Genomic DNA, 22,724 nt, shown 5'->3' with positions numbered 1-22,724 from the left:
GCTGTATAAAGTAGACTGGAAAGAAAAAGGATTAGGATCAAAAGGCATGTGGTAGATTGCGAAAATTGCCAACAACTTTTGTCTCCCAACACCCATGACCTTACAATGTGACTTTGTTGCTCTTCCTTTCCGAGGTTGCTTCTTTCTTCATGCTTTGAGTCTTGATTGGCTTGTGACCATCAAGCCAATCTGTCTTTTCAAAAGACACAGAGACTTGCAAAGTTCTTGCACACTGTGGCTTGCTTTTTTGTTTCTCTTAGAACCTGTGACCTCCTGTGAACAAGCCAGAGTGGGCCTGATAGAGGATGAGGCACTTATGGCCCAGTTATCCTCACTGATCCACCTGGCAGCCAATAATAACCCCCAGATATATGAGTAAGGCCATTCTAAACCCACTAGCTCCTAGTCAACCTGCCAATCACAGGAGCTAGATCAGCAAGATCAGGCAATCCTAGCCCAAATCAGCAAAACCACCCAGTCGAGCCACGGACTTGTGAGCATTAATAAATGGCTCTTGTTTTAAGTGATCAGGCTCAGGACATCTGTGGTGTGACAGTAGATAACACAAGCTAGAAAAGATACCCTGTGTGTATCCTCCAAGATATGTCTCTATGTCTTAAAGTTAGAGACAGTCAATTATGAGAGGTAATAGAGTTTTGGACTCATTTTCATAATTCTTTTCCAGTTTCCCCCCTAAATGCACAACAAATAGTGGATGGTTAACAAGAAAAAAAAAAAAAAGGTTGTGAAGTCAGTCCTGTTTCTGGATTGTGTCCCATATCAGAAAATCAAATATCCTTGAAGAGCCAGGCTACCAATGCCATATTATAGCATATTTGACAGGTTAATGTACCTAAGTGCTCTTTAGTCATCAGCATGCCAACTCTCAGAAAGACAGCTCCCAGTACATTCTTTTGGGTTGCAGAGTTCCAATTTACATGCTAGTTTGTCTGACCCCCAAAGTCTGTGCTTTTAATCTTTGTGTTTTACTGCCTTGCCTAGTCCTAAAACTGAATAGTCATTAGAAAAGAAGAACAGTAACAACAAAACCTCAAATCAATCATGAACAAAATAAACGTCTGACTTAAATGTCATTGTTAAGGTGGTGACATTTCTTAAACTGGTGATTCTTTCTTCACTGCTTTCTTAAGCACTCTACCATTTTTTCAATCTTTTTTTTTTTTTTCATTATCATTGCTTATCTGAGGGGGAAATTGCTAGTTTGAGAGAAGTGTGAATGGACTGACAATCAGGAATCAGCTAATGGTTTACCTTGAGCAGGAGTAGAAGTACCTTGGTGGTCTTGAAAAAGATCTTTCTGTCTAGTAATAGAGGATGAAACTAGGAGTAAGAAACTTGGAGCCAAGATATTTTACTGTTTCACCTGAGGGAGGATTCACATTTAGATCAGCAAGGGGGAGGGAAGCCCCGAGGTGAGACCAAGTTCCCATGCTTCTGCTGCCAGGTAGCTGGGTCGCCCCAGAAGCAAGCACTCTTTGTCGCAATTAGGCAGTGAAAGTTTGTTCAGTTAGCTCCTGTCTTTTTATTCTTTATCTTGTACTATGAGTCTCCATTCTTTTAGAAACACTGGTTTATGTGAGCATCAGTTTACCTTAACTGGGGAAACTTCCCAGGTTAGATCAAGTATTGTGGCATTTTCCCCAGATAAGCAGCCTGGACTCTATGAGAAACTGACAAGGCAGAGGAAAAAATATCTTTGAGAGACATACATGCAGCTGGGAATTCAAACCGAATGCATCATTATCATATTTATCAGCAGTGCAAGTTCCTATGGATTTGAGTGTCCCAGTTAGATGGAAAGGACTGAACAATTTGAAACACAATTTGAAAAATTATTGGGGTATAGTTGATTTACAACGTTGTGTTAGTTTCAGGTGTACAGGAAAGTGATTCTGTTACACATATTCATAGATCCATTTTTCCCAGATTCTTTCCCATAAAGGTTATTACAGAATATTGAGTAGAGTTCCCTGGGCTCTATAGTAGATCTTTGTTGGCAAAATAACATTTTGGACTCTCCCCAGGTTTTAATACAAAGCAACAATGAGAAAAAAGCTAAAGAGCACAAACCTCTGTCAGTTAGTATGTTTTATGCTCTGAGGATATTTTGTTTATAAATATAATCCCTTCCCAGTTTATACATGTGAAATCTGTAGAACAGTTACCTTCCTCCTTTGCAAGTTTGCTGCTGCTTTTAAGAAGTAGATCTGTACTGCCGATGCCTAGGAGACAACTCAGAAATGAGTAATCCCCTAAATGCTGACTAAACTTGCACTATTTTCATGTTCACACCTAAGAAAGTCACTCCTCAGGGTCACCGAAAACATTCTTGGGAGGAAAGAGAAATGAGTTTTAAGTCGCCTGACCCCCGTCCTCCTGGACATCATCCAGATGCTGACCTAGTCCGGCGGGTAGACCATCAAGTCCCAAGGCTCACTGCCTGATGATGATGTGGTTCCTAAGTGCTTTTCCTCCTGTTTCCAGAGGCCTGGCTTGATTCAGTTGGTGACTCATGCACAGCAGGCCTTGTTAGTCATCATTTGAATTTGTTTTTCTTTCTTCATGGAGCAATCTGACCAACAGTTTAGTATTTTTGATGACCTAAAATTCAGAACACCCCTTTGCCCTGCATTTTGATTATTTGGCCTTTCAGATTTAAAAGCTCAAGAGGATGAGTTCAGATTATGCCTGGGAGCTTTAAGCAAGGTATGCTGAGGCAAAGTGGAGGACTTCATTGAGGTGACTTTATTTGGTATTACAATAACTATGTTTTTTTCCCAAGTCACCCAGGCACACTGACCTGAAAGTACTGGGTAAACAGTTCTCTGTTGTGTGTGTAGGGGTAAGACTATGACCTCAGATGAGGCCATCGGACAGGAACTCTATTAAAGAGGCATAGTAGTTCACACCTGATAAAACGTAGGTAAAAGCTTTCTGAAGGAGACAACATAGGTGGAATACTTTTTACATAGCACTAATAATGCTGTTTGGAGAGAATTTACCCCCAGTTATGGATCCTATACCTTTATCATAATTTGACCTCTGAATGGTATTCTGGCTTCTATGACCTTGTCATGCAGCAAATAATCCCAGTTGGCTAGGATTAGCTCAGGGAACTTTAGGATGTGGCCTAGTATGGTCCCTGTCTAGGGACTTGTAATAATGTCTCTTTATGCATCATAGAAAAAGGAACAGGTTGACTGAGAAAATTTCCCATTCTGTTTCTAATCAACATAGCCATGAATATTGACCTCTTTCAATCTGGCTGCTGAGATATTCCACATAATATATTCCACTTGATATATGTAATTATCTTGGGTTTACACAGTCAGTAAGAGAAGATGTTTCCATGGCTCATGTCCTTTAAACCAAAAAAAAATTGCCTCTTAAAAATATGTATAAAATATAAGTGAGCTTCCCTTTAAGGAAATTCAAAAACCACAATCTTCAATACAGATTTGGCTGTCCATTTTGAAACCTCTTCTAATAAATTAAAATGATTGAACTTTTAACATGTTTTAGGAGTTATAAATATAGCTTTTGGACAAAGCAAGAGAGATGTGCAAATTTTTTATTTGAATGCCAAAATAATAGAGTTGGATTTAACTTTAAGTAAATCTGGTTATCAAAATATGAGGATATTTTCTTTTAGAAAAGTAATCTCTGCTGTAGCCATACCAAAGTATTATTTCCAACACTGTAAAACAAAAGAGATATTACTGCTCACTCTGAGTTCATCTAAGACTACAAATTTTCATGAAAAATGAATGATATCTCCATAGGAAGAAAGCAAAAGAATTTTTTACCACTTTGGGGCAATTTCCTTGCCTTTCTCTTGTTCTTTGGCTGTAAGCATTTAGGGTTTTAGTTTACTGGCATGTTCATATATGGGGATGAAGACACGTTCACATCTTTTAAAGTACTTATTGTACTTTAGTACTTTAATGTGTTAGTGAAGTTAGTTCACTGCCTTATAGTTAGTTAAAGGGCGCAGTTCAAATCCTGTCTTATTCTGTGCCAAATTGCTCCCAGCTCTGCATTTGTCTTAATCCTGCCCACCCAAAAGGATCCCAGGTCTGTGGACTCTTCCCTGTTCTCAATAGACTTCTCTGGTTGGCTACTTGTCTGACATTAAATGCCTAAAATTGCCTCCATTTCCTGTGATTTGCATCAATGCAGGGCAGTCATCTCAGTTTCTAGTTGGACTTGGATAGTAGCACCAAGAACAAAACTTGGCTGTAAGAGCAAACCCTCTCTGACCATGAGAACTGCAGATGTCCTTTTGCTTTCTTTCTGGAAGAAAGTCACTGTTCGTTTATTTTATTCCTGTTTTAGAATCTCCGGCAAAGAATCTATTTTGCTTTCTGTGTTTTTGTGAATCACATCTTGAAAGATGAAGTTGGAGTCTCAGTAAGACCAAAACTAACTCAAACCATCTGGCTTTTAAAAATTACTCCTCAACTCCAACAGAGAATAATCATATATCTTTCAGTTCTAAACTCATACAAGCCTTTTAAAGAGTGAGACAAATTAGTAAAGTCATATTGTCAGTTCCCAAGTTTTCTTAGGGCATCTCTTTATACTACTTTGAAAGGCTTAAGACAGTGGGGTTCCATGATGTAATGGTTAGCACTCTGGACTCTGAAAGGCTTAAGACAGCTCCTACAGCTTCATGGAAAAGCCACAAAATGTACTGTCAAATAAGATTTGATTTGTAAATGATACCTGAAGTTTAATTAGAGAGCTAAAGAAGAACAAGATTACAAGTTACTTTAACAAGTTTAAGCCAATCAAAGACTGGTAGTAGCCCCTGGTCACTAGCAGAAACAAACAAAAACTCTCTGGAGAAAAGAACCTTTATCTAGACCTCAAGTTAACCTCTGACATTTTTTTATTTTTTCAAAACAATGAACAGGTAGTCAAAGATAACTAGGCACACAAGGAAACAAAACACAATGAAAGAAAGTCAGCAGTAAAACAGACAACAGAAACAGACCTACAGAGGCATTCCATTCCACCCAAATAAAATCAAATGTATACATGACCTAAGTAAGCCTGTAGGATCTGCAATCCTTATACACATCCCTTACCTCTTTCCTCAAGCCACACTGACCTACTTGCTGTTCCTCTGACATACCAGGTATACCCTTATCTCAGACACTTTGCCTGGTTGTAATCCCCCTGTTATGTACATAGCCTCCTCCTTCAGCTCTTTGCTTAAATATCTTCATCTTAATAAGGCTTCTCTGACCACTTTATTGAAAACAGACTCTTCCTCCTGAGGTTGTAGTTTCTCACTTTCCTGCTTTATTTTTTTCCATGACATTGGATACTATTCACACAGAGTATAGATTCTACTGTCTGCTTATTTTATTGTTTGTTTTTTTCCCATGTTAGTGTAAGAAACTTGAGGATAGGAAACTTTACTTGTTCTGGGTGAGCCTGTATGTACAATGTCTAGAATAATGCCTGATGCCCAGGAGATAATCAATATTTGTAGAATGAATAAATGAATGCTTTTATGGAAAGTGCTTAGAGCAGGGCCTAGTCATAGCAATCACATACTATATATTAGCTATTATTACCAGTATTAGAAATGAAAATAAAATGTGCACTAACAGACATGTATTCTAATTGTGGATTGCTTTTCATCAAATTAGGCTCCAGGAGTGAACTAATCCTTCAGCTGATTATTTTTGTGTGGGAAGGAATTATTACCACTTCCCTTTTACACAAAAGTGTAAAGAATAAATTTGGTTTTATACTATTCCCTATGATATAAGGAAAGAAGTAAACCTTTGAAGTTCAGTTTCTAGACAGTGATTTCTAGAATGAAAATATTGGAAGAATTTGAAAAAAGGAGATGCAGGTGAGACCAATGACAGAGATCATGGTAACTCTACAAATATGTCTTCTGCCCTCAAATTCACCACCAATGGGTCTTCCCCAGACAAGTCCCCATATAGATGGCACTCACAGAATTTCCATTTTCAATCCAGGTGATGGTGGGGACAGGGATGCCTGTGGCTGTACAGCGCAGGGTCACAAAGGAGCCAAATGTGACATTGTGGGATTCAGGAGCCCGCAGGATTCTGGCAAAAACTGTTAGGAAAAGAGAAGTGGTGAGTGACTCTCCCACTAGGAATGGTCAAGCTGGGGTAGTCTTGAAGAAATGCAAATCAGATCATGGTCTCCTGTGAAGGATCCTCCACATTCCTTCTATCTTAAGGATAATACCAAATGCTGTGCCCTGGCTTCTCAGCCATTTATGCTGTGACCCTACGCTTCTCACCACTCCAGGATACACCAAGCTTGTTCCCAACTTAGATGAGGCCCATGCCATCCCTTGGCCTAGAGCACGCATCCTGTACATCTTGTGGTAGTTTTCTTATATCATCTAAGTATCCATTTAAGTGATACTTTCAGAGAAAGGCCTTTCTTGACTGCCTGATGTAAAGTCTAACCTTTCTCCCATTCACTTTTCCATCATCCTATTTCACTGACTTTATAGACCTCTTATATGACCTGAAGTTATTTATTTTTATCTATTGTCTGTCTCCCTGCAGTAGATTGTGAGTCATCAGCAACCAAAAACCTTGCCTGTTTTGTTCAGTACCTAGGAGAGTGCCTACCAAAGTAATAATATGTAGTTGAATTAATGCTTTACGTCTTCAACTATATCATGGTAGAATGACAGACAAGATCTGTTAAACTTTTACGAGAGTGAAATGAGCATGCAGGGTCAAAAAGAAAAGGAATATTTTAGACAAAGATGGACAGGATAATGAGTAATTTTATTCTTTTCTAAGGCTGAATGCCTGCTTACTAGATAAGAGGAAGTTCTTTTGGTGTGAAAAGAAATTTTATCTTTGATTAAAGAGTGGAGATGAAGTTCAGAATGTACAATAAATTGAAGGATACTTAGAATCACAGAATCAGTAATCTTGAGAGAGACTTCAGAAATCAGCTAATTTCTGCTCTTATTAAATAGATGTAGAAATAAAATCCCAGTTAATTTGTTTCCCCAAAGTAATAAAACTAATGGGTGAGAAACCTGAACTCAAGTCTTCTGACTTCAAATCCAGTGTTTTCTAGATCATTATGTAATCTTTTTAATTACCCATTGATTGCAAGTATAAGTTTTTTTTTGCTCTGGCCTTTTGTTTTCTAGGACTTAAGTACAACACATAATATTATACTATGAAATTCCCATTAATACAATGCTTTGATGCTTAGTTCTTCTAAACTTGTAGAATTTGTGGATTTTGGATTCTAAAGGAAGGTACAGAGGAGACAGTAAATACTAAACAGAAGATGTACAGGACAAAGAAAGATCAAATTCAACTGTATTAAAAGTTGGTCTGATTTTTTAATAGCTCTTTAAAAGGGTTGCATAATTCAAAGAGATATAGGAGGACATAATTTGTTTGACAATTGTATGCTTTTTGCAGGTTCTGATTTCAGATTTGCCTGCTCAGATTAACTCGCTTTCCTATCTTTTGATATGGAAGACTCTACGAGATGAAATCTGAAAGAGCATGCTAGAAATACAAACATGAACCCAAAAAGCCAGGAGAAAGAGAAAGCAAGGAAGGTGCCAACTTCCATGCAAAGGTGCCAACTTCAATCAAAAAATAAAAAAGAGTGGATTTACTATTTAAAATGAAGCTGAATCTTTCCCTTGTGCCCCACGTAAAAACGAAATTGAACCTGATTTTAAGTACAGGAGTCTAATTACCAATATACAAAAGAATAGAGGGTTGAGGAACATGTTATACAACATTATGAGAGGACTTCCCTGGTGGTTCAGTGGTTAGGACTTGGTATTCCCAATACAGGGGGCACAGATTCCATCCCTGGTCAAGGAGGAGCCTGCAAATCACATGCCGTGTGACACAACCATAAATAAAGTAAATAGAAAGAGTATTTAGTTCTCATTAAAAAGCCATTATGAAGATACAATTCAATCATATCCCAAATACAGACAATTGAACAGGGCAAGATATTTTGTTTCCCCCAAAAACAAATAACATTGGAGAGGAAAAAAAATAAAATGAGGGGACTATTATAGATTGAGAAAGATTTAAGAGGCATAGCCCCGAGTGTAATGTGTGGATTCTTGTTTGGATTCTTATTCAACAGATCAGATATAAAAATACATTTTAGAGACAACCAGATAAAAATTGCACAATCCCGGTAGTAAATGGTATTAAGAAACGAGTGCTAATTGGGGATGGATGGTAATGTGACTGTGTTAAAAGTCCTTCAAGTACATGTTCATTGATTGAATTTATGTCTGAGATTTGCTTTAAAATAAACTAGCAGCCATAAAATGGTACTTGGTTAGATAAAATGGTAGACTATTGCTCACTGTTGCTGTTGGATAATGGTATTGTGAGAGTTTACTATATTACTGTGTCTACTTTTTTTACAAGATTAAAAAAATCTTAACATTAAAAATTTTTTAAAGCTGCAGTGGAGCCTACCCCACAGCTCCAGAGAAACATGTCAGGGGACACATACTTCTGCCATTGAAATAGTTAAGTTACTAGAAAACCTAAAACCTGAAGAAGGGTAGGGTTCTGAGGAGAAACACTGGACACAGATCTCAGTCCTGAGAGTTCAGAAGTAACTGCAATAGTTTTTCTTTTTGAATTGGAGGACAATTGCTTTACAATGTTGTGGTGCTCTCTGCCACACATCAACACGAATCAGCTATAATTATATATATATATATACCCCTCCCTCCTGGGGCTTCCCAAGTGGCTCAGTGGTACAGAATCTACTTGCCAATGCAGGAGCCACAGTGAGTTCAATCCCAGAATCAGGAAGATCCCCTGGAGGAGGACATGGCAACCCACTCCAGTGTTCTTGCCTGGAAAATTCCCTGGACAGAGGAGCTTCAGTTCAGTTAGTTCAGTCGCTCAGTCGTGTCCGACTCTGCAGTCCCATGAATCACAGCACGCCAGGCCTCCCTGTCCATCACCAACTCCCGGAGTTCACTCAGACTCATGTGCATCGAGTCCGTGATGCCATCCAGCCATCTCATCCTCTGTCGTCCCCTTCTCCTCCTGCCCCCAGTCCCTTCCAGCATCAGAGTCTCTTCCAATGAGTCAACTCTTTGCATGAGGTGGCCAAAGTACTGGAGTTTCAGCTTCAGCATCATTGCTTCCAAAGAAATCCCAAGGCTGATCTCCTTCAGAATGGACTGGTTGGATCTCCTTGCAGTCCAAGGGACTCTCAAGAGTCTTCTCCAACACCACAGTTCAAAAGCATCAATTCTTTGGTGCTCAGCTTTCTTCACAGTCCAACTCTCACATCCATACATGACCACTGGAAAAACCATAGCCTTGACTAGACAGACCTTTGTTGGCAAAGTAATGTCTCTGCTCTTTAATATGCTATCTAGGTTGGTCATAACTTTCCTTCCAAGGAGTAAGCCTCTTTTAATTTCATGGCTGCAGTCACCATCTGCAGTGATTTTGGAGCCCAAAAAATAAAGTCTGACACTGTTTCCACGGTTTCCCCATCTATTTCCCATGAAGTGATGGGACTGGATGCCTTAATCTTACTTTTCTGAATGTTGAGCTTTAAGCTAACTTTTGCACTCTCCTCTTTCACTTTCATCAAGAGGCTTTTTAGTTCCTCTTCACTTTCTGCCATAAGGGTGGTGTCATCTGCATATCTGAGGTTACTGATATTTCTCCCGGCAATCTTGATTCCAGCTTGTGCTTCTTCCAGCCCAGTGTTTCTCATGATATACTCTGCATATAAGTTAAATAAGCAGGGTGACAATATACAGCCTTGACGTACTCCTTTTCCTATTTGGAACCAGTCTGTTGTTTCATGTCCAGTTCTCACTGTTGCTTCCTGACCTGCATACAGATTTCTCAAGAGGCAGGTCAGAGGAGCTTGGCAGACTATAACCATGGGGTCACAAAGAGTCAGACAAGACTGAGTGACTGAGCACACACATGGTCCCCACCCTCTTGAGTCTTCCTTCGCCACTGTACCACCCCTCTCAGTTGTCACGGAGCACAGGGCTGGGCTTCCTGTTGTGCAGCAGCTTCCTGCTTGCCATCTGTTTTACATGTGATCACGTATATACGTCAGTGCTACTTTCTTAATCTGTCTTAGCCTCCCCTTCCCCTGCTGTATCCACTAGCCCATTCTCTGTATCTGAGTCTCCATTTCTTTCCTATAAATAGGTTCATCGGTACTATTTTTCTAGATTCCATATATATGAATTAATATATGATATTTATTTTTCTCTTTCTAACTTACTTCACTCTGTATAACAGAGTCTCGTTTCATCCACCTCACTACAACCGACTCAAATGTGTTTCTTTTTATGGCTGAGTAATATCCAACCAATCCATTCTGAAGGATATCAGCCCTGGGATTTCTTTGGAAGGAATGATGCTAACGCTGAAACTCTAGTACTTTGGCCACCTCATGCGAAGAGTTGACTCATTGGAAAAGACTCTGATGCTGGGAGGGAGTGGGGGCAGGAGGAGAAGGGGGTGACAGAGGATGAGATGGCTGGATGGCATCACCGACTCGATGGACATGAGTCTGAGTGAACTCAGGGAGATGGTGATGGACAGGGAGGCCTGGCGTGCTGCGATTCATGGGGTTGCAAAGAGTCGGACACGACTGAGCGACTGAACTGACTGAACTGAATATTCTATTGTGTGTTTGTGTGTGTATGTGTGTGTATGTACAACTTCTTTATTCCTCTGTTGATGGGCACCTAGCTTGCTTACATGCCCTGGCTATTGTAAATAGTGCTGCAGTGAACACTGGAATACTTGTATCTTTTTGAATTGTGGTTTTCTCAGGGTATATGCCCAGTAACCACACCAGTTTTAGATCAGAGCTCTGTGGCAGATGACTACAAGTTAAAACAAAATGTAGACTTGAATTTTTTTTTTTTACGGGGTTTCTCTTGTAGCTCAGTTGGTAAAGAATCTGCCTGCAGTGCAGGAGACCCAGGTTCGATTCCTGGGTTGGGAAGATCCCCTGGAGAAGGAAATGGCAACCCACTCCAGTATCCTTGCCTAGAAAATCTCATGGACAGAGGGCTGCAGTCCATGGGGTGGCAAAGAGTCGGGCACGACTGAGCGACTAATACTAAGGCTTGAATTTTTTTTTTTTTTTTTTTTTTTTTTACTAGCAGGCAGTATTTACAACCTGAAAAATTCCATAGCAAGAAAAATAGCAGTCATCATGGTGGTCAGCAGGGTTAGTTTCAAGAGCGAGTCACCTGTATACTCTCCCAGGGCCCCATGCTTAGAGGGCCCCATGCTTAGCTTATTTTTCTTCTGCCTGTGTCTTTAAAAATTATAAGTAATTTTTGAATGAAGGGCCCTGCATTGCCGTTTGCAACCAATCCACAAATTATGGAGCCAGTTCTGAGAGCCTGGTAGTCAGGGCTAAAATGGTTGCTTAAAATAGGGAGTGAAGGCTGCGCTTCTGCTGGAATTCCAGAAAAACAAGGCTCTAAGGTGAAATGGGAAATTAAAAATTGTGAATATGCTGGATCGGTTTATGGGAAGTGTCAATCAAGACTAGATGACAGAGGCTATACCCACGAGAAGGTCTAAATATCTCAAGAGGACAAGCCAGCTGGGAGGCAGCGTACATTGCCTTCAGAGTGACAAAAGCAGTACTCCAGCTGACCACCTGGTTGAGATTTCTCCCAGCTTGGTCCTCATTTGCAGGCTGTGGACTCCTGGCAACTAATACAGAGTGACAGGCATCTGAACAAGAGTCCACCCAGGGATTCGCTTCCTTTCTGATGTTTTCACAAAGATGATAAAGACTTAGATTGCACAACATAATTGAGTCCACGTTTATCATTTGGCTGAAATAGCTCTTGGAGAACTTAGGGCTATACTTGTGTGTCCAGAATTTTGTGAGGGTGAGACTACTGTGATGATCATTTTATAGGTCCCATTGTCTCTGAGAATCTGGAAAGAAAAAAGTCAGGATCCTTGCGAGATTAAGAGTAGGATTATTTCAATTCCATGAATTCTGGAAAAGTGTGGCCAGCAGCTCTAAAGATGACACTAGTCAGTGTACCCTTGAACCTGAGTGAGAAGCTTCTGGCTGAAGATGAGAAGCATAAGAAACTGGAAAAGTAGGAAATTTAGATTTTTTTCTGCTTTAATTTTCAAAGGCAATTATTTTCATCTGGGACTTTAAGTTCTTCCTGGAAATTTAGTAATAAGGGAAGGTTTATTTATTTATTTATTTTGTAATTTAGGGCTTTTGCTTTTATTTTTGGCTGGCATTACATTATTTGGAATATCATTCAGGCTCATTGCAAAACCTCTGATGACCTATATTGCACAACACAGCTAAGAATTATGTGAGATGGTAAGTGAAACAGTCCATTATCATTCTAGAGGTCAACATAGCCTTGGAGTTCATTTAATTAATGTGCTGCCTTGACCCATGTCAGAAACTTCTGGTCCAGTGAGGCACACGAGGGTACAGAAAAGATCACTGCTGGCACTGCAAGTGGCTTCATGAATGTAGGGTTGTGTTGACAAGCTGTTGGTCTCCTTCTCCAGAGACAGATATACCCTTGGTTGACCATGGGTTTCATTGTTGAGCCTTGTGGGATAAGAGGAGGGGAAAAGGCCAGGAAGTAAAGGAAAGCTGGTCTCTCCTGGACTCTCACCTTCTTGCCAAAAGATAAAACAGAGTGAAAGTGAAGTCGCTCAGTCATGTCCAACTCTTTGCGACCCCATGGACTGTAGCCTACAAGGCTCCTCCATCCATGGGATTTTCCAAGCAAGAATGCTGGAGTGGGTTGCCATTTCCTTCTCCAAGGGATCTTCCCAACCCTGAGATCCAACCCCGGTCTCCCACATTTCAGGGAGACACTTTACCATCTGAGCTACCAAGGAAGCCCATGACAGTCGTTCAGTCGTGTCCGACTCTTTGAGACCCCATGGACCATGGAATTCTCCAGGCCAGAATACTGGAGTGGGTAGCCTTTTTCTTCTCCAGGGGCTCTTCCTAACCCAGGGATTGAACCCAGGTCTCCCGCATTGCACGTGGATTCTTCCTTCACCAGCTGAGCCACAGGGAAGCCCAAGAATACTGGAGTGGGTAGCCTATCCCTTCTCCAGCGAATCTTCCCGACCTAGGGGTTGAACCAGGGTCTCTTGCATTGCAGGCGGATTCTTTACCAACTGAGCTATCAGGGAAGCCCATATAAAATAGAAACTTGCCTCTTTTTTCATTATTGAAGGATAGTTTTCACTTTTCTTCCGAGTTTCCCTCTCTCAAAGAAGATGGCAAACAGCTTTTGGGTTTTGACCCAACTGTCTTCTTCTCATAATGTTTTCTTGGCCCATCACCCTTACATCACATCATAATTTGTTTTGTTTTGTTTTTTACAGTTTTTTTTTTTGCCTTTTTTTTTAGTTTTTAAAAAATATTTATTTTTAATTGATTGATGATTGGTTTACAATATTGGTTTGATTTCTGTCATATATCAACATGAGCTAACCATGGGTGTACATATATCCCCTTCCTCTGGAGTCTCCCTCCCACCTCCCGCCCATTCCCATCCCATCTCAAACAGAGCCCCAGTTTGAGTTTCCTGAGACATATAACACATTCCCCCAAGCTGTCTCTTTACATATGTTAATGTATATGTGTCCATGCTACTCTCTCCATTTATCTCACCCTCTCCCTCTTCTCCCCAACCCTTGTCCATAAGTCTGTTCTCTGTGTCTGCATCTCAATTGCATAATTTCTGTTTTGGCTGTCTCTTCTCATGGAATGTAAGCACCAGAAGAGTGGAGCTTGCTTTATGCATTAACACAGGCTGATTGATAGTTAGATAATTGATTGATTGATTCACTGAGCAATCGATCCTGAACCCAGTGTGGTACATGGTGAGCACTCAATAGATATTTGTTGAATGAATGAATAAATGAGTGATTCCTCTGATTAGTGATATTGGAAAAAAGGACTTGTCTACATGATGAATATCTGTCCTCTTTGGGCCATCTTTCTCCCAGCTATCCAGTGAACAAGAAGGGTATGGGGTTAATGTCCCATAGATAAGTTCCCCAGGTCGGGTTTCTCCATCCTACAACTCCAGGTGAAATGTGGATGCTGTGGGGAGGAATTGGAAGTTACATGAATCTAATTGTTGGATGAAAGGAGAGAAAGCTTTCTTTTTCAACCTAGCTTTATCAGCAATAAAGCTGATATTTTTATACCCATCAGTATTTGTTACCAGTTCCAAGCAGAAAAGGTAATGGGATGGGGAAAGAAATTTCACCACATTTATCAAACATAAAAAACAAAAAGCCAGTTGCCATTAAAAATAAGTGTCAAACTGCTCCATGGATAACAATACACCTGTAATAATAAAATTAAACACAGTTCAATAATAAACTCCCATTAAATTCATTTTAAGTCATCCATTTTAAAAGTAATGTGATAGGTTTCATATCAAATAAATGTCCCCTGAATATCCCTGTTTCACCTTCTCTTTGCATGAAAGACAATATAAAAGTGCTTTGTTACATAAACAAGCTGTTTGGTAGAAAGGGCATGGAATTACTTGGTCATCTGAAAAATGTTGGTAATTGTTTTGATATGGATTTTTAAAGAAAAAATTATTCAGCTCTTCTTTCTATAGATAGTCTTATTGTCATTCTCCCCTTCACTGTGAGCTCTTTCCCATTTGCTTTCCTGAGGGCAAGCACATTACTATTCATCTGCAACATGTAAAATAGACATGGCAATCTACTTATCCTTGGGTTTTCTTTCATGGTGTCTAGTCCTGAGTTTTGGGCTTTATTTTCTCTGGGATAAGTTTACTTTAATAACTTCAGGTTGAGAATCCTGTATTCAAAATGGGACTTAAGCAGCCAGTGATTCCAAGTCCTTTATAACATAACCATATTGTATTCTCATTTCCTTTATCTGTCTCTTTTTTTCCTCCCTCCCTCTGTCTTGCCCTCCCTCCTTCTACCCTGCTCCCTCTTTCTTGTTCCATTTTTCAAAATACTTTCAGCTATATAATAAATTTTGTCATTGGTTGTCATTTTAAGGGGTAGTCTGAATTTGTAATAAGGAGATGGAACATTATTCACTCTGAAATTTCACTGGTGGTGTAATGGAAAGCCTAACAGGCAGGGGACTCAAATTAAATCTTGAAATTAATAAGCAGTTTGGCTTGAAATGAATTGCCTCTCTTTTCTTGGAAAGGGAGTAGGACCAGAAGAATATTTAAGGCCCTTGTAAATTGTATTTCTGAGCAATTACTTCAAAGGATGTAATGAGCTTGCATGGATTTGCATGTTTTTTTTTTTCTCATTCCTTTCTTTCTTTCTTATTTTCTAGCCTCTCTTAAAGAGATCTTTTGTTACTTGATTCAAACCAGCACCGAGAAGAGTAAATTGAAAACAAACAAAAACTGGAACTAAAAATAAATGAAAAAATCCCTCAGAATCATACAGATGCAGGTGAAATGATTTTATCTAGATTTAGTTATAAGCAGCATGATGTGTAAATAGGAAAACATCTCAGATACCTTATTTGAAATACTTAGATAAGGAGGGGCTGTTTCAAAGAATACCAGCCTAGGGTTTATTCCTAAAGCCAAACTGTATTATATGAGAACTTGTGAATTTCATCCAAAATACACAAAAGTTAGAACAGTTTGATTGATTTGGTTTGGTTTGGAGCAGTTATGTAATACTTGTCCACTTGAAGTAATAACAATAAAAATCTCAGCTGGCACCTTGACATTTTTACAAGTCTCCAAAGACTGTAACACCCTCACCTCCTGGCCCCCCACCCCCAAGGCTTTTGGTCAGAGGAACTTTCCATTCTAGTCTGTGTGACATTTATATTCTCAGGCTGATTTATGTCATTTCATTTTGTTTGCATTTTCAGAGTCTAGGATACAGAGTTTATTTCTGTTCATTCAAGGTTTTCTTAATACACGTAAATCCTCAATAACTATATTATATATAAAGCAGCCCATCTAATAACACTGTTAAATGCTGAATTAATATTCCCCATACATTGTTTGTTATTTCCTTATAAAATCATGGCACTCAGAGTTGTTTGTAAGGTCAGAGAAATAAACAAGTGAATAGAACCATATGTTTATAAAAGAAGCAGTGCAGAAAGGAAAAAAAAAATACCTTTAGTATCTTGCTCAGGTTCACTCTCTTCTATTAATAGGAACAAGACAAACAAACACACAAACAAAAACAACACATCATGAAAAGGAAAATCTTTGAGCACAGAAATGTTACTGTACAAGATGAATTAGGACCTGCTTGTTTCTTATTTCAATAAGAAACAAATGCAATCAAGGGAAACCACTGACCTTTTAAAAGCAAACTATCAAATGACATAAACTTTCAAACTATTGCTTTTAGTCAGGCAGTACCACACAGAAAATGAACTACAGCATACCCAACAACATAGCTCATTCATGCATTTTAATTTCATCGTTGACAATTGCCCTTTCTTTCAAGGCAACAAACTGCCTCCTATTCTGATAATAGTAGTACTGATTGTGTTTCTCCTTGTTAGCATGGCTTCTCCTCTTATGAGGCCCTGCTGTGAAGGCAGTGATGTTGAATCTGGGATCTCAGCTATCATTTCTATGGCAATAGACTCCTGTTGTGGTAAACAGAGGATTAGGGGGTTTCTGCAGAACAGAGCCTACAACCAAGAGAGATTCTCTCCTCTGTATTGATTCCCAGAGGCTGCCCAGAGAGCAGAGAGGAGCTCATCATTATCCTTCAGGGAAAAAAAACAGTAAAGCAAGCTACAACGAAAAATGGAAAAAGGTCTAAATTGAGTATATGGAATTGAGAATTTTTCAGTTTTTAAAAATCCTAGAAAAGAGACATCCACTAAATTAATTGTTCCAAAATATTTAATACAACCAAATCAGAGATTGATCCCACATGAAGTTTTATCTTTCTATTGTAAAGATGTGTTTTGTGTCAATTTAGACCTTTTTTTTAAAATTGATGTGTAGTTAGAATAGACCTTTCTTTGATTTAGTGATAAGCCAAGTACAATATTTGTTTATAGTATAAAATAGCGATGCTCTTGTTAATCTACTTTTAGAAATAAGAATACATTGGTATGGTTCCTTACAGATTATGGGTATTTTCACACACGTACATTATCTCATTTAACGCTAGCCGTTTCCCTATGATGATACATACCTGATATTATTCAGCCCACTTTTCAGACAAGGAATTGGAAACTCACAGATTTGCTGCGGATGCAGAGCCAGAACTGCCTCTCCAGCTTTCAGACACAAAGTTTTCTGTTCTACCTAGCATCACAGTGAGAAAGCCTCATTTTTAAATTTAATGCCAAATACTCTTAAATTTAGGAGAACTTATTTATAACTTCCCAGTTAGATTTTACTCTTTCTGTCAAGTCCATGACACATTCTTATTTTATTTTATTTTTTTTAATATCAAGGTCATATTGGATAAAAATGAGATTTTTCCATACTAAAAACTGGTCCATCTGGACACTAGAAAACTGCAGAGAGTCCCTGCTTGGAGCAAAGACCTTAATCAGAAGAAATAAGTGAAGGTCCATAGTTAGCCCAGATTGGGCCTGAAAAATTATACTGAATGTCTTTGGGCTGAGCATGTCTTTCGAGTTCCTTAGCACAACTGTACTTATTTCTAAGCCTGCGGGGGGTGAGGGGGGGAACAACTGCTTTTTTGGAACCAGCGAAATAACTATGGGTGCCTGAGAGGGGCAGGGGACTTAGAAGGGAACGTTAAGAATCTGTGTTATTTGTCTGCTATATCTCCAGAATTTTGCTCCACTGAAGTTGAAGGGCCTCAGTAGTTTTGAGAACCTTATTTACTCATCTCGTACACTACTCTTTTTAGGGTTCTAGAGCAAGTGCAGGTAAATCCTCAGCCTCCTTGTAATTTTACACTAATGGTCTTTTACTGGACTGGACTATATTTTGAAGTAGACTCTGAGGGCAATGCTGATTTTTCCTTTGCTGCTTTTCACTTTGTTGTTGTTATTGTTATCATTGTTATTATTACTCATTTTGCTTGATTTGTTTGGAATTGGAAGCAGTCAAACAAATGCACCCATTTCCTCCACTGCAGATATATAGAACCAATTCAGGGGATCAAAGAAGCTCTAAGATTTGCCCTTTTCCTAAAAGGAAGTCTGGAAGTCCCACCAGAAATTAAACTTTCGTATATCGACTCTCAAAATTTCTTTTTACACACAAAATTCAAATATGTATCTCATGTGTTGTTGTTCTGGTCGTGTCCGACTCTTTTGTGACCCCATGGACTATAGCCTGCCAGGCTCCTCTGTCCATGGGATTTCCGAGGCAAGAATATTGGAGTAAGTTGCCATTTCCTTCTCCAGGGGTTCTTCCCAAGCCAGGGATTGAATCTGCGTCCCCTGCACTGCGGGAAGATTCTTTATGTATATAAATATATACATATTTATATATGCTATGTATTAATATATACACATATGTACACACATTCACACACATGCATAAACAGTTGAGGTTACTTTAAGTTAGAGAAATTGCACGCTATTACAGTTTGCATACAGTCACACAGTGTATGAGATTATTTGTTATTTCAAGGTCAAACTCTGTAGTCCTGGTTTTACTGTGTATCCTGCTTGCCTACCCTACCGCCATCCCTCTTGACTTCTGAACCAACTGTTTTACCTCTTATCAATTTTACATATATTCTGTTTCATGGTCTTTATGTCTACTTAATTGATAAACTCTGTTTTAATCACTTTATGTGTAATGCATCGATCTTGTCTTCCAACGTGATTTGTAATCTTTGTGGGGTGGAGGAGGGAGCAACAGAGCATACTTTATTTTTGTTGTGTCATTTTTTCCCCTAAAGTCTAGCATAGCCTCTTGTGGAAATACTTTGAAAAAAGTGTTGGATAGTCATTCATTTTCCTTCTCTGCTTTCTTGGGATTGTTCAGTAGAACATTTAGAATGGAGAGTCTGAGATTTCTCATATTGGAATAATCTGAGATATAATCAACATCCAAGTTAAACAGTATATCCATCATTTTCTTGAATAGTTTGATTTATGGAGAACTTAGTTTCAACCCATTTTAAACAGCCGTGTTTAAAAAACAGGTACATGTATATATCCTGAATCAATCCAAAATCAGTCTCCTTATAATTACTACCCACAAGACACAGTTCCTACTTCTACCTACTGGACAGAAATGAAAATAAAATCCATCACATGTTTTCATTGTTTCCAACATGCTAACCCTAGTTTACCATCCCGACTTCTCACTTTTGAACTGCTTAGCTTCCCTTCTTTTCTTAAGTTATCCTCTTATCTGTGGTACCTGAAACTAAAACTAACACACCTAGAGTCTCACAAATTCAGTGAATAGTTAGACTCTTTCTAAATACTCTACCTCTATGAATATAAATTTGCACAAGTTTTTGTTTGCATTTCATATAATGATGCAGTTAGGTCATTGATTCCACTAAAAGTCATGAATATCCAATACTCATTTTTATATTTGCTCTTATTAAAGTCTGTCTCCTCAGTTTTGACTGTATATCTGTGTGACTATGACTTGATTCTAAAGAGGTAAATTAAGTTTTTCCTACTCAATTTATTGTATTAGTTGATGGAGAAGAAAGCTGGGGGACGGGGGTGGAACGTATTGTTATATGGGAGGAGGGAAAGCCATCAAAGTTCTCTAGTGGAGATAAAAGGAATACATTTAGTAAATTAATACAGGTCATCTAGATCTTACAGAAAGAAAGAAATGAAACCAGAAGAGAAAACAGGCACACGTGTGAGATGATTTCCATCCTTCTGAGTGCAAGAATGAGGAAAGTCAAGGAATAACAGGAATTGGCCACCTAGACTGAAGTCTCAATGGAGGGTGAAATAGTACATTATTTGCTTTTTGTAGCATGACATTTATAATTTTCTTCTTGGGCAATATCCTAAGAAAATCTCTGACCATCTGGTACTATAAGAATAACTTTCTAGGATTTTGCTAAGAACATAATCAGAAATTGGGAAATCAAAATAATATTTCCTTTCAGTTATGTACAGTACCCCTTATGGGAAACCAGGCAGGCGGCTCTGAGTTTGGGTCCTCACTCTGCTGCTTACTAGCTGTTCGATCTGTGCTACTCTGGACTTCAGTGTCGTCTTGCAGAAAATGCAGAACCTGTTAACCCCCAACTTGTAGGATTATGGAGAAGATTAAGTAAAATGATCTGTACAAGGAAGTTAATATAGCAACTGACACATAGCTAGAAAGTATTGAAGGCTGACTTTGAAGCCATCTCCTCTTGCTCTTCCTCCCTCCCTCCTTCCCTCCCTCCTTCCCTCCCTTCCTTCCTGTTTCTATCTCTATGGTGTCTTCCTGACTGATGACAGCTGTTCTTCCAACTGACTTCAAAGGTAGAAGGCTATTTTGTCTTATTTTAAATTTCAGTCTTCCTTAGCAGGCAGTGTCCCATATATTGTAGGTGTTAAAAGCATGAGCTTAAATCCTTTCCTCAATTGTCTGAGAAGAATCACTCTAGAAAGAGAAATTCATTCTTCAGATTCTATTTTAAAACATAGATGCTAATCAATATTAGACTATTTGAATCTATTCTTAAATAGGTTAGATGTCTCATCTAGCATCGTATTTTCAGAATTATGGAGTCAGAGATGCCTGTTAGTAGACAGCCACCACAGAGAACAAGAAAGATCATTTTAACTTTTAATTTTTTTACTTAAAGAAAAGTGGCTCAAGGGTGGTTGAAAAGTAATCATAGTGAGACTCTGGGGTACTTTGTTTCTGAACAGATTCTTCTTTTGTCTTCCAATCATTAAAAGAAAGCTTGACAATAGTAATGATAAACCTAAGTAAATACCTGATTTTCCTTTCCTGACTTCTTGATGGCTAAAGCAAAGAAACTTGATCCTGGTGTGCTGCCACTGTTTACATTTCTGTCCCCTTTGAAGCTGAGCAATGCATAAAGAGGTTTATCCACTGTGGCTCCATCTCTGAAGGAACTGGAGCACAAGCTCCTTTAAAAAAACATCCATAGTACCCTCACAAACAGTGACTCCCACCTCATAATCAGGCTGGCCTGCCTCTGTGACATTCCTATTCTCTAAAGTGGCTTGGGTCGGGAACATTTCTGTGGCCTTTGAGATAATAACATTTTCTTAGCTTGTAAATATGGATGGTGAATAATGACTGTGAGTAAGATGTGTTTACCAAGGAAATCAGGCAAGAGCCACACAAAGTCAACTTGTTTTGACTTCAGTCCTAGATGTAACGAGAGCAGCTATTAGGAATATTTTTGTTAAAATGGTCCTGAAAAATATATTACAAGTTTAACTGTAAGCCAAGAAAAAAGTTGAATCTCGGCTCTGATTCACTTTTTTCATTCTTAAAATAATTATTTTCTGGTTTTAATGGGAGGAGATGCTAAACTGCTTAATGATGAGGACAGAAGCCTTTTTTAGTTTACCCTTCCCAAACGTTTTTATTTGGGAATAAATTTAGATTTACAGAAGAGTTGTAAAGGAAGTGAAAGAAAGTCCCCAGGTACTCTTCATGCAGTTTCCTCGACTGTTAACATCTTGCATAGTGTGTGAATACTCAGTTGTGTCTGACTCTTTGCGACCCCATGGACTGTAGCCCACCAGACTTTTCTGTCCATGAAATTTTCCAGGCAAGAATTCTGGAGTGGAGTGCCCTTTCCTACTCTAGAGGATCTTTCCAACCCAGGGAGTGAACCCAAATCTCTTGCCTCTCCTGCATTGGCAGGCAGGTTCTTTGCCACTGGCACCACCTGGGAAGCCCCATTAACATCTTACATAACCACAGTGTATGTATCAAAATCTTAGTTTACTTTTAAATAACACTTTGACCTAATCTTACGAAAAGGAAGATACCTGAGCCCTGACAGCAGGCAAAGAAGCTGAAGTTTAATAAGAACCAGAATTTTCAAAACATTTATTTATTTATTAGCTAGCCAGAAATTTTAAATGGGAAAAGAAACAGTAGTTATAACCTTAATCTTAAGTGACACCATAATATCCCGGTTGTCTCAAGTGGCTCGGTTTGGAAACATTTTGGTAGGCTTTGAAATGGAATTCTGGATACCCCAGTCAGACCATAGAACCTCCAAACTGTAGGTTCCCACCCCAATGAGACGGTAGATATAGAATCATTTTAAAATTATGACTCTTTGTGACCCCATGGACTGTAGCCTGCCAGGCTTCTCTGTCCATGAGGATTCTCCAGACAAGAATACTGGAGTGGGTTGCCATGCCCTCCTCCAGAGGATCTTCCCAACCCAGGGATCGAACCCAGGTTTCATGAAGTGTGGTTCATAGACTACCTATGCGAGGATCATCTGGGAGGTTGTTAAAAGGCCTTAAGAGAGACCCATCAGGTCTGAATCTCTGGGGAATGCCACCTAGAGCTGTATCTTTTAATAAAATCTGTGGTTGCTTCTCATGTGCACTGATGCTTGAAAACCACTGCCTTCAAGAGTTCCATCAGTCCATCAACTTAGTTATTTCCATCTCTTTCCATAGAGGTTTTTGAAGTGAGCATGATCAATGGTGTGACAGTTCATTAAATAACAACACGTTTGTCTCAAGAAAAGGAGACCTCTTGCTGG

The 22,724-nt window shown here is 39.0% G+C and overlaps 1 protein-coding gene across 1 annotated transcript in view; it reads right to left on the bottom strand.

Moving 5' to 3' along the window:
- The window catches only part of MUSK (muscle associated receptor tyrosine kinase), a 93,294-nt gene that overhangs the window by 33,186 nt on the left and 37,384 nt on the right, over nucleotides 1-22,724 (bottom strand). Inside the window, exon 6 of the mRNA XM_040238549.1 lies at nucleotides 5,999-6,123. Coding sequence (XP_040094483.1) covers nucleotides 5,999-6,123 — 125 coding nt within the window. The remainder of the gene's footprint in view (nucleotides 1-5,998; nucleotides 6,124-22,724) is intronic.

The sequence above is a fragment of the Oryx dammah genome, unplaced genomic scaffold, assembly GCF_014754425.2.
Source record: "Oryx dammah isolate SB20612 unplaced genomic scaffold, SCBI_Odam_1.1 HiC_scaffold_1, whole genome shotgun sequence".
In the NCBI taxonomy this organism is placed as follows: domain Eukaryota; kingdom Metazoa; phylum Chordata; class Mammalia; order Artiodactyla; family Bovidae; genus Oryx; species Oryx dammah.
The sequence above is the reverse complement of the archived record's forward strand: the minus strand, read 5'-3'. Positions and strand labels throughout refer to the sequence as shown.